This window comes from Strix aluco, chromosome 17 (assembly GCF_031877795.1).
Source record: "Strix aluco isolate bStrAlu1 chromosome 17, bStrAlu1.hap1, whole genome shotgun sequence".
Taxonomy (NCBI): domain Eukaryota; kingdom Metazoa; phylum Chordata; class Aves; order Strigiformes; family Strigidae; genus Strix; species Strix aluco.
Window position 1 is genome coordinate 17312462 of NC_133947.1, and position 12131 is coordinate 17324592.

Consider the following 12131-nt stretch of genomic DNA (forward strand, 5'->3'; position numbering starts at 1 on the left):
GCGGGGCTGGGCACCTGAACAGCACCACCAGCCCAGCCTCCAGAGACAGGCTCCTGCCCCAGTGTGACATTATGATTTTAGGGTCCTGTGGGACCTCAGCTGGTGATGACCTTCCGCCCTGCATCCTGGAAAAAGAGCAAAGCACAGATTTTGGCCCTCAGATGAGCAATGAGGGATTTGATACAGAAAAGGAGGAGGGTGCTGTGCTCACAGCCTCCCCCAGAAGACAAGCTGCCTACCTGCAACCCAGCACCAGGTGGAGGGCAGCAGGCACCTTGAAGCATGATGGCTCCTTGCTGCCTCGAGTCACCTCACCAGGGCGGGAGAAAGGCATCCCACACCTTCCCCTGCCTGGGACGGGACGACAGGGTGGGGCCTCGGCACAGGCGGGATGTGGTGGGGAGCAGCAGGAGCTCCGTGCCAGCGCGGGGCTCTCCCTGCGCCTGCTCCGCAGATGCCGTGAGCCCAGTTGGCAGGACAGCAGGACGGGTTAGACAGACAGCCATGGCAACGAGGCAAGGGGCTCTGCCACAGGCAGCAAGCCTCCCCACAGCAGGTTTTTGGCCTTTGCGGTCTGCGCCCCGACAGGCAACACGGCTGGAGAAACAGGCTCCACTGCCTCTGCAGACTCATATTCCCTCCTTCAGGCTGAGGGGTAAAGCTGGCGTTGGGATCCAGCCCAGCCCATTTCAGACCAAGTGCTGCGAACCCCCGGGGGTGGCAGAGCCCAGTGGCGCTCAGGCAGCTCTCAGGGGACGATGGCACTGGGATCTTTGGCATGACAGCCACGCAGAGCGGCCAAGCAGGGTGGGCTGCAAAGGTGCAGAGGCAGGAGACGAGCAAGGCCACTGTGCCACCGCTCCTCCCCAGGTGCAATTCGGGATGCAAGGACTGGTCCAGGTACCCAAGAATTTGCATGGTTCCACCAGGATATCCAGGGGGGTCTCACAGGGCTGGAGGAGACAGGGGAGCTGTGCCACTCTGGTGTCACTGAGGCCAGAGGGAGCCAAGCTCCAGCCTGACCACAGCCACCATGCTCCCCCTGACCAGGAAGTTTGTAAGTGAATGTGATGGAAAAGTTCTCTAAAGCTGTGCCATATCCCACTTGGCCTGTCAGTCTCATGTTGGACACAAAATGCCACCTCTGGCCTCCACAGCCACCAGAGATCAGAGGAAAGAGGTTTTTTTGAAAGAACCATTTTCAGAGCCATGAATGATCTCCTGGGGCCATGTCTGGATACAGCTTCCCTCAACCCCATCCCCAGGCTGCTAAAAGACTAAGCAGAGGAGAATGGGGTCTCCCTGACTTCCCAGCATGGAAAAAGATTCAGCCTTGTCCTTCTGAGCAGTGAAAGCCCTGATAGAAAGCAAAGCCAGTGGTGTAGAAACATCCCAACAGAGCCTTGCAGCCGTGCTCCTCAGCCACCAGCAGCAGAGACCCTGCCGAGTCCCCTGAGACAGCTCCTTCGAGGAATGCTTTCAAGTAGCTCCAATATAAACACTGCAACCCAGCGCTGGCTTTCCCAGCCCGCACCCAGCGCCAGCAGGCCCAGCATATCCGGCAGCTCTTCCCAGGCTCCAGAGCTCCATTGTTTGCTCTTCCCTCCCCGATGCCTGGAGAAAAAGCCCTGCACCTCAGCTCTGCCCTCTCCAGCAGTCATTTTCCTGGTGCTCTGACAAAGGTGAATGAACAGGGATGTTTGTATTTCAGCGGCAACTGCTGCCTCCAGTGCCCACACCAGAGGCAGGGATGAAGACCCCGTGGAGGTGACCCACCCGAACCCAGGTCCACACGGCCCCGAGGAGAGCTCTGTGAACACGTGCAAAGCACGGGGTGTTTAAGCGCCCAGCCCCAAGGCCAGCAGCACAAGAAGGAAACAAGCCTGTATTAGGAATCCTTATGGTGTCTCTGGCCTAATTGTAAAGAACTTAACATTGGCATCACTTACGCTGGGCCTTGAGAAATGTAAGCCCATAATGAGGCAAACTAGACTGGGAAGAGCAGAGGTACCCTCATAGCCAACTTCACAGGCTTCACGTCACAGGTCCCCCCTAACTCCCCTTTCAGCACACCTTCCCAGCACGGTAACACCAAGCCACTTCTCCCTCCCAGCCCAGGATGCTGAGCCCTAGGGAAGGTGAGCAAGGAGGGGACGGGCAGCACAACCTACTGCCCATGCAGAAGGGACCCACACCTCTCCTGTTCTGGGGGATGGGATGTTCCCAGGGATGGTGGATTTCTACATGGAGGATTTGAGATGCGTTGTTATCACAAGGGGAACCTTGGAAACCCCACCCTGAAACAAGTCCCTGATGCTGGGAGAACCACAGGAAGAAGAGGAAAAGAGCCAGTCTGCACGGACAGTGGGGCTGGGGATGGCAGAGCCCACTCCTGGCCCTGACTGATGGCGTGTCCGAATGCAGCACACAAGCTCCGCTCCCAGCTCTACTGTCCTCTTCAGTCCTCTGCCGTGCCCAGCCCTTTCTCACCCACGAGGCCCAAGGAGCTCCAGCAAACTCCAGTGCAGCTGCAGCAGCTCACAAGACACTTCCAAAATGCTACCGGCTGCTTTCAGCCCTAGGCTGGTCTCACGGTCCCCAAGGGAACACATCCATCCTTTGCAGAGCCTTCCAGCACGTGAAAGGATCATTTGGTCCCCATCTTCCCCAGAGAGAGTCTGTCTTCCTTCCTACCAGGATCCCAAGTGCTCAGGAGGGGTCTGGAGCTGTAAGGCAGGAGTCACCTGCTGTCCTTGCTCGGGTGAAGGAGCAGCAGAGCCGGCGCTGAGCTGGGCAGCCCCAGGAAGTGCAGCCAAAAACCAACACGGGAGCAAAAGCACGTGCTCAGGCAGAAGAGCATCCCCAGGAGGCTCCAGGGATCACAGCAGCATCTCCCCCCTCCACAAACAGCTACCATTTCCCCAGGGGAACTGACCTCCCTGTGTCACCCAGGGAAGCCAAGGACAGTATCTAGAGAAGGCTGCTCCAAGCTGGTGCACTTTAGAGAGCTAGAAGAGCAGCAGTGAGCAGTGGGGCAGGGAGGGAGAGGGTGGGATTGGCACGTAGACGGAGGGAACAGGCAGCAAGGAGTGGCGGTGCAGTGCCCGCCTGTCCAGGGAGAGTTTCCACTCTGCTTGAGGCTGGCGCAGCAGCACCGAGACAGGACAGTGAGCACAGCAGGTTTAGCAGTGCTGACAGAAGGCACAAGAGAGGAAGGGTGGGAAAAAACAGTCTGCTAAAAGAAAAAAAACAACCTCAACCACAAAGTATTACTGAAAAAAAAGGATGCAATCCCTTCCCCCAGCTCTCTGTGGCATGTGCTTGCAGGAGGCCCCTCTTGGGGACCATGTCTCTTCTGGCCTCTTCATCTATTATGGGATGACAAACATGAAGGTAAGAACAACAAATCTTTTGTGCTGCCATTAGAAAGAAAGGCAAACCCGTCTTGGGCACAGGTGCCTATAAAGATGTCAAATGCTACCAACAGCACTCAACGTATTTGCCCTTTGTTTATGCAGCTGTATCCCTGCCGAGGGAAGGAAGAGGACACGCTTCTATTTGTCTTTGGAGAACACCACAGACAACAGAGCTGGCAAGCTTTGTGTTCTTTTGCCGTTACTAGATCAGACATCCCAGCAAGAGCATTAGGTCCCACCTGGGAACACTGGCTTTGGGCTCAGCTCTCTGCTCAACATTTTACGAGCTAGCAAGAGACAAGAAATCTCTCCTTGGGTGTCAGATTTGGGTAAGGAAATTGTTCTCCACACCATAACCGGACATGCAACCCCCGCTCACAAATAGCAGCGACAACACATACTGGATGAGCAAGGAAACAGTGCTCAGTCTCCTGCTTCCAACAACGCAGCTTCCACAGGCAAATGCTGTCAGCTTACTGGTGTGAGGGTCTGGAAGAGCCTCACAGGTCCAAGCAGCCTGTTAGCTCCCAAACAAGCTGCCACTCACACCTTTCCCAGTGCTTGCCCTTCAGTGGAGTTTGTCGCAGGCTCAAAGTGCCCCAGGGTTGCTACAAAAAACACGGGCTTGGGATGGAGCAAGCGAGGACCCCTTCCCCCTCCCCTTCCTTGCAGGAGAACCAGCGGTGATGCCTGAGGTGCTGCCTGGCACCAGCCTGGCTGGCAAGGAAAGGTAAAGCAAACCCCTGCCCATGCCACATCGCTCCCCTTCCTCCTATACGAGGGGGCCTCCATGGGGCCCATGTCGAGAGGGCCAAGGGCTGGTGTCGCTTATCCCTTGAGGCACAGCCATTTCCCAGACTGAGGCAGAGGAGGCCACGTTCCCCTCCTGAGAGCCCGAGTCAGAAATACTTTGGTCCCATGGAGCTCAGGATATTTTATGCCCTGTGCAAGGCTCTTGCACTCGCTCCCCTGGAGACAGTTTGTCAGTACCTGTCCCAGCTCCCCCACAGTGCCAGGCTGCAGAGGGACAAGGAGGGGAAGCTGGTCAGCTCATGACAAATCCCACGTGCCTGTGGCACACCTGTGGTCACTGGCGGGGGGGACCAGAGGGAACTGGGAGCTACTGGGGTTCAGCTTAAGGCATTTCTCACTGTTTGAGTTTCTCCTGGCAGGGCAAGAATCATCCTCTGGATGGGTCTGAAGCTCAGAGGGGCTGCTCATGGGGCAGGAGGCACTAGTAAAGCTCTGGGCTCTTTATGTGCATCACCAGTGTCTCCCAGTCATGCAGATCTGAAGTGAATACAGGAGCATCTCACAGGGGGCAGCAGACAAGTGATAAACCACAGTTTAGGGTGCTTCAGACATATATTTTCCAGAATCGCCATCATACATGGTTTTCATTATCTTGGCTTTTTTCTTTTCTCCTTGCCAGCACCAGGCACAGAGAGAAGCAACCTCAAACCAGAAACCAAGCTATTAAAGGATCCTGGTTTGCTGCATTTCCCAGAAGTGGGGACAAGGAGCACTGGCATGGATGGCAGGAGTGCCAGGCTCACTTGAGCTTTGCTCTAGCCCTTGGGTGAGTCACTTGTCAGCATGATTCAACACCGCTCACTGCACGGCCTCCCCCGCTGTTGGTACCACATTCTTCAGGGCAGGATGATGCCCAGACAGGGCAGGAGGGAGGCAGGACAGTGCCAAGCAGTGACCCAGGCAGATGGGCTGTCCCTGCAGAGACTGAGGAGCGGATGCTTTTGTGCAGCTGAAGCTGGCAAAGTTTCAATACAAAAAACCCGCCGATTGTTGTCAGACTGGTTTGAGTGTAAGAAAATCTCTTATCCAAACAAAATAGCATCCCGTTATCATTCTTTCATTTTGGGCTTGATGTGATCAAGTAACTGTGTCCGGGAGCTCTGTCCCCGCAGCCCCACCTCCCGCCCTGGCTGAAGCTGCAAGCACATGCAAGCAGCCGAGCGAGTGGGGAGGGAAAGAGCCAGAGCAGGCAGGCTAACATGCACCCTGCAGTAGCCTAAGCCCCTGCACAGGAGCTCAGCTATCCCTGCAAACCCCACCATGAGAGTGCGACAGAGCTCTCGTCCCTGCGTGACACTCCTGCCCGTTCCCTCTCCTTCTGTTCAGCACAGAGGGCTCTAGAGCAATGATTGTCTTTTGATATGTGTTTTTACAGTGCCTCACACAAACGAGGCCTGGCCCAGACCAGGGACATGCAAGCAGAGCTGCAGTGGTGAAGGCAGACAGCCGTACCGGGGCAAGAGGAGGGCACGCAGAGGTGATCACTGGCCTAGCAGCACCCTTGCCCCAGTGCTTGCACCCTCTCAGGGCAGCACAGCTTCCCAGCCAGTTAGCCACACAGCCAGTGCCTGCCTGGCAACTGAAGCCATCCATTAGATATAAAAAGAGAAGGCTAAAGCTCTCCCTACCTGCCAGGGTCTTTCCTCTTCTCTGCAGCGCAGTCCCCCTTGCCCTTCATCTCCTGCAGAAGGGTCATTTGGATGGGGGTGCTTCTGCCATCGCTGCCGGCGCTGCCCCGGTGCTGCCGGCCCTGGCAGTCGGGCTGGGAGCTGCGCTTCATAGCCTGGAGCTGCGCCAAGGGCACAATGTCGCAGCCCTGGGGCCGGTGCCACACCGTCTGCCGTGTGATAGCATTGTAGTAATAGAAGCGGTTGTTGTTCTGGTCGAAGAGCTCCCACCACTGCTTCTGGTCCGACTGGCGTACCTTCAGGTTGGGAGGGGGCTCCCAGCCGCACTCACCGGTGGTCAGGTTGACGTACATCCGCTCCTGGGAGCGAGGCTCAATGATCTCCACCCAGTCCGAGCTGCAGGGACATGAGAGCTGCATCAGTCTGGGCCAGAGGCTCAAGCCAAATGGGTTGTCTGGGAGTCCTACAGAGCTGCTGCCTCTGGGCCAGGCAGCCACGCTGCAGATCAAAGCATTGCTTGGGGCCATTCAGCAGTCTAAGGAGCTCAGGGGAAGACGAGGGACAGGGTTTGAGATGGGGTCGAGCCAAATCAGCAGCTCCCCAGCACAGGGAAGGGGAGGTCACCCCCCCAGCCCAGCCCTGACGTCAGCTCACACCACTCACCAGCCCAGGACAAGCAGCATGGGGCGGGCGAGCATCGTCTGCTGATGCTCTGATAACTCAGATCAAGGGCTGGTGCGATTGCAGGAGCGCCGGCGCCTGGCGAGATCCGCAGCGGAACTTGCCCTCGAGAGCGGGGAGGATCTGCAAAGCAGGATCTGCTCCTTTTGGAGGCTGCACCCTGTTGTTAATGCCACCTCGGGAGACCAAACCTCTGGCTCCCAACAATGGGGGCAGCCTGTCCATGCAGGGCTCACATGCTGTGGGGCTGGAGGGGACCTCTGGGTCACCCGGGCCCTGGCTGAAGCCCACATTTGCTTGATTGAAAGATAAATGCAGGGAGTGACTGATGGATGAGACCAACCCCATTGCAAGTTCTTTCCCTCCTTCCTTAGCTGATGGGACAAAGCCCTCAGTAGCCCTTTGGGTGTGAGGTGACCCAAAGGACAGGCTCGGCCTGCCACTGATGCATAACCCTTCTGCTGCCCCGAGGAGCCTCTCCAGCCCCTGGCTCCCTCACCAGCACCCACGTTGGCCCAGCCGAGGGCTTGGTGAGACAGCAATACAGGCAGTGCTGTGGGGCTGGTTTTCAGGCAGATGAGAGTGATGGGTTTGTGGCAGCAGAGGTGTTGGGCTACACAGCTCTCATACGTGGCAGCCTTTAACACTGACCCACCCACGCCAAAAAGCTGGCCTGAATGAGAGCAGAGATGCTCAGCAAAGCCAACACCTCCACAGTGCAGTAACCAAAGCCATTTTGGCAAGCCCAGGTAAACAGAAGAAGGGGGTGCAAACCCCAGCAAGGTCTCTTCCCACATGGGAGAGATGCTACCACTAAAGTGATCCTGTCCCCGGCAGCAGGCTCCAGCCTGCAGCTGGAAACAGAGATAAAACCTATACGTGCCCCCCAGTTTCTCCTTGCACTCACCAAGTCCTGGCCCTCCACCCTCTTCCTTCACCCTGCATCAGGGCCTCCTTCCTGCAGTGTCCACTATTTAACCCAAGTTATTTTTGTTATTAATAAAAGCCGTATGAAGAGGACGGGTCCGTGGCCACCCTTGAAACCTGCTCCTGCCTGGTGCCTTGGGAGCTTGCCGCAGCACAACCTCCAGCTGCTCCCTAGCAAGGCGAAGCAGCAAGAGCCGTCCGTTCCCAGACAGGTGGCAGAAGAAGGGAGATCCCATTGCATCCCTCTCTCCCCCCCCCACCCCACTGCCAGCCTGTGGTTCCTTGGAGGGGTCTGGGTTGACAGTGGCAGCACTGCAGTGTCCCAAATGGCAGCCTGGGCTCCTGGTGCTCAGCCCTGCTGGCACAGCTGTGGGAGAGGTGGTGTTTGCTGGCAGGGCAGTGCAGTCCTTGGCTCTGATCCAGCTTTCTGGGGAAGGTCAGTGTGTGCCCTCCCACCAGGCAAGTCTGGGAGGGGGTTTAATTGCACATCACACCTCCCCACTAGGAAAACTGTGGGTGTATTTAATGGTGAGCAGTCTGTCATGCATCGCTAAAAAGCAGGCTGCTCCTCAACTCTTTGTGGATGCAAAATTGATAGGCACGATGTCAGTTCAACACAAAATAAGCCTGAACTGCCTATGAAAAGGTTCAATTCTCTCCACCACAACATCTACTGTGCAATGCTGACCTCCACACAGCCTCACAGGCTACCACAGACAGGCTGGCTGGGAAGCTGATCCGGGTGAAAGCCACTTTTTTTGCGGCATAGATTCATTTTCAGCCACATCAGCTCACCCAGTCCAGGCTATCACCACCACGACTGCTCACACTGGCCCAACAAGCAGCTGGGAGCAGAACACACCACCTTTCCCCATTGCACCTACTCCTGCTGGGCTCCCACCATTGCCAGAGCAGGGCAGGGCTCTGCCAAGAGTGTGCTTGCAAGAGGATCCCCCTTGGAAAACCCTGTGTCCAGAAAATATCTGGTTTGTTGATCGGTACTTTTTGGCCAAAACTACATCAGTTTCCCTATTTGATTTAAGGTGCAACACAAACAGCCGTACCAGCATCCCAGGGTGGGAATCAGACACAGGAACAAATCAGCAAGTTACTGCCGTTATCAAGGGTATTGTCAACTACAAAGAGGTGTCATAAACAGGGCATAAAAGGGGAAAACAAGGGCAGCAGCAGAGCCCAGCAGTGCTTGGAGGAGAGCAAGATGAGCATGTCCACAGAGACAGCAGCAAAGAAGTGCAGGTAGGACAAGGAAACAAAGAGGGACAGCTCAGATGGGACACAAGAGCAGCAGTGAACTCCCAACAGCACTGTAACGCTTCACAAGGAGGACAGGCAGGCAATAGGAAAAGGGGCACTGTGGACTGAAAAGGGGACTTAGACCCAGGTGGCACACTGGCAGCTTCAGGGGTGCGGGAAAGTCTGCCACTGGTGCTGGAACGTAGGAAGCTTCACCCAAAGGTGGGAAGCATGGCACGCTGCCCTCGGGAGAGGAAGGGCTGGGGAGAAAGAGAGCAGGCGCTGAAAGGGCTGGAAAAGGAAAGCAGGCATGGCAGGACACACACCCCCCCCACAAAAAAAGCAACAGAGAAATGCACACATGGATGAGTTTGGGAGAGAAACAGGAGGTAGGTATGGAGTATTCACTTGGCAAGGAAGAAAAACACTCACAAAAACCCTGCAAGACCCAGCTGAGTGATCAAGATGCCATTGAGTGATCAACCTTTTTAAGGTTCAGGAGTACACTGGTCTTGCTCTGTTTTACTAGCAACTGGATTAGTAAAGCTCTGAAACACCAACCAATCTACCAGCACTGTTGCTCCTCAGGAGAGAGGTCAGCTATTTTCTGTTAAGTGCAAGCTATTGAAAATAACGAATTCTTCTCATGGCACTTGGCCATGACCGAGCATGTGTTGCTAACTATAGTCTTCCGTTTTAACAAGCTTACATTTATCTTTGTGTGCAAAGACACATAAGTGGATGACTTGGGTTGGTGACCTCTTTGCTCCCCTTAAAGCTGAGGGGCTGAGGATGAGTTTAACCAGGATGAGGTTGAGGGGATAAGGTAGAGTTTAAAGAGTGAAAAAATCTGCACAGAACACACTGAAATACCAAAGAGTTTGGTACAATCACATTCATATATAAAGAAAGAAAAGGAAAAGCAAGGAGCACATTCCTGGAACAGGGCCAGCCCTGGGCTGCCACACAAGCCTCGAACATAACATCAGGAACTCTGGAAAGACGTGATAAACCCAGGACTGCAGAGAGATAAGGCCATAACTTGGACATAAAAAAAAATTAATTCCAACTCCCCTTCATGGGGTTAAAGAAGAAGTTTCCTGGGAATGGTTTGAATAACACTTTTTCCCGTCCTCTCAGCTCCCAGCACTGGGTGATGCAGCACTCACAGAACATGTGCCCGCTCCCGCCGGCATGGTGGCGCCTGGTCACGGTCACACTGGCAGAATCACTGCAGTGGTTTCAGTCTGCCTCATCTTTTGGGATCAGCGATCCCAGGCACGGGGCTTCCCTGAAGGCCCAGTTTGCAAATTGAGACTGAACCCTCACCACAGGCTGAGTGTGGGGACATGCAGCCCACCGGCACCACCGGGGAACTAACCCGGTCACCAGAGCCCACAACACAGAGGAATTTCAACAAAATCCACACTTGCTTCCAAAAACAAACCCACATTCCCAGTGTGCATCCTCCTGTATTGTCAGAGAGATTTCAGGAGTTTCCTCTGCATCCTGAGCAAATACACAAATACCTTCCATGCCTCATACCTTGTAAACAGGCCACAGCTCCAACCACTTGCCTGGAGCAGCCTGAGCCCCACCCGACTGTGAAGGCACTTGCCTTGGGCACGCTGATTTTTTTGAGGGGTGGCTCCGTCCCCAGGCAGTGAGGTGCCATGTGGGCAGACAGCACACCAGGCACACAAAAAGCAGGAGAAAGCATAGGGCTTTTTGTCCACAACTGCATCTCACATGGGCAGACAGGTTTGGTCCCACCTGAAGGCTCAGCCCTCACAGGCAAGCAGCTTGCTTTTTTATGAAGTGTTGTATAGACAGAGCAGGTAAGAGGCCAAGCTGCTGTGCTCTTGTCCTGCCAGCCTCTGGGACAGAGGTGATGGACATTCGCAAACTTTGCTCCTTCAAAACCAGCCTGGGTCCCTCCTGGCTGCCACTCCTGCTTAGCAAAGCCTGGGAATTAAAAATAAAAAGGGTATTTCTGCCTGAAAGAGCATCCTGCTAGCATCCCCCGATTAATCTTCTCACAAAGACTATAAATGTTAGCACAAGATCCAGCAAAGAATAAAATTGTTTTAACTAAAGAGAAGCGAGCAGGACTAGAAATGGAAGGGACCAGTACAGGAGAAAGGAAGAGTCACTTGCAGAAATCCCAAGTAGTCAAAGAGCCACTACTCCAGGAGAGCTGGTTTTCTTGTCACCATCACTCAAGTGACACCACAGCACAGGCAGCCAGGCACAGTCCCTGGACACAAGTTCTTCGCAAGGCTGTCCAAAGATAAGAATAGTGGAGAGATGTTTTCTCAGCTGGAGCTGTCAGCTTGAGACCAGGGCAATGTGACCACCCAGCCCTCTGCACGAAGCCTTCTCTCCACTCATCACCTGCGCACGCTGCTCAGCACCAACCCAAGGAGGCATTCACCTGCCAAGGGCAAGAGCATCCCAAGGAAAGCCACAGGAAACCCCTGCCTCAGGAAGCTTCACACCAGGCTGTGAGCAACCCCCGCTGTGTGGCTACAAGGAAAGCTCTTACAGCTTGATCCCTCACTTCACTTCCAAGTTGTGTAATTTTTTGACTTCTGTGCTCCATCTCCTTCCACCACCTCCCTTCTTTGGGATGAGCATTGCAGAGAGCTGGGGCAGTACCAAATCCTTCTTGGCCAAGCATGACTCCATACAAAGTGGGATTTTTGAAGACTAATGCCCTCAAAGGGAGCCTGCAGCATGCTCAAAGGTGGCCCCAACACAGAGAAAAGCAACTGGGAAATGAAGCTCTTCCTCCAGGAAACAGGAGTCTGAACACAGCCAGCGTATGATTTCATATTTAGTATCACAGAAGGATGGCTGCACTCAAGAGGACAGGGGACACTCCTGGACATCAGGAGACTGAAGAACTTGAGGCACCACAGGCTGACATGACCTTTCATGAATGCCAATGCTTCCCTTTACATCATCTCCACACCCTGTATAGACAAGGTGTTGCTACTACACCCTGTGCAGAGCAGCCACCTTCCCGTGTCCTTGCACCAAGAGCTGCAGTTCTTCACCTATGGCTCCAAGCCAGGGCTGCTGAAGCATCTGCAAAGCTCCAGGGGATAGTGGGGCTTCAGGACCACGCAGATCCCATCATCAGAGGTCATCTAACTGAGGATCTGTCAATGCCAAGACTAAGTGCCTATTAAGGGTCCTCCTTGAGGACAAGGAGTGAAGAGTTTGGCCATCAGACACACCGAGACTGAAGTACAACTCTCAGAGACCAGTCATGCTGTGACACTGGCTGGAGGCATGGACATGTGGGGGGCAGTCCAGGGCTCCTCGAGGCAGCAAGTGGCTGGGGTGACAGGGACCAGTATCTGAAGTTATCTGTCTTACACAGACAGGGAGTTCAGCGCCTCCTTCG

General features: G+C 54.7%; 1 protein-coding gene across 2 annotated transcripts in view; it reads right to left on the reverse strand.

Moving 5' to 3' along the window:
• The window catches only part of LOC141931150 (rho GTPase-activating protein 39-like), a 56505-nt gene that overhangs the window by 23333 nt on the left and 21041 nt on the right, over positions 1-12131 (reverse strand). For both annotated transcript variants that reach the window (XM_074842962.1, XM_074842961.1), the window contains exon 2: positions 5858-6253. In XM_074842962.1, coding sequence (XP_074699063.1) covers positions 5858-6253 — 396 coding nt within the window. The remainder of the gene's footprint in view (positions 1-5857; positions 6254-12131) is intronic.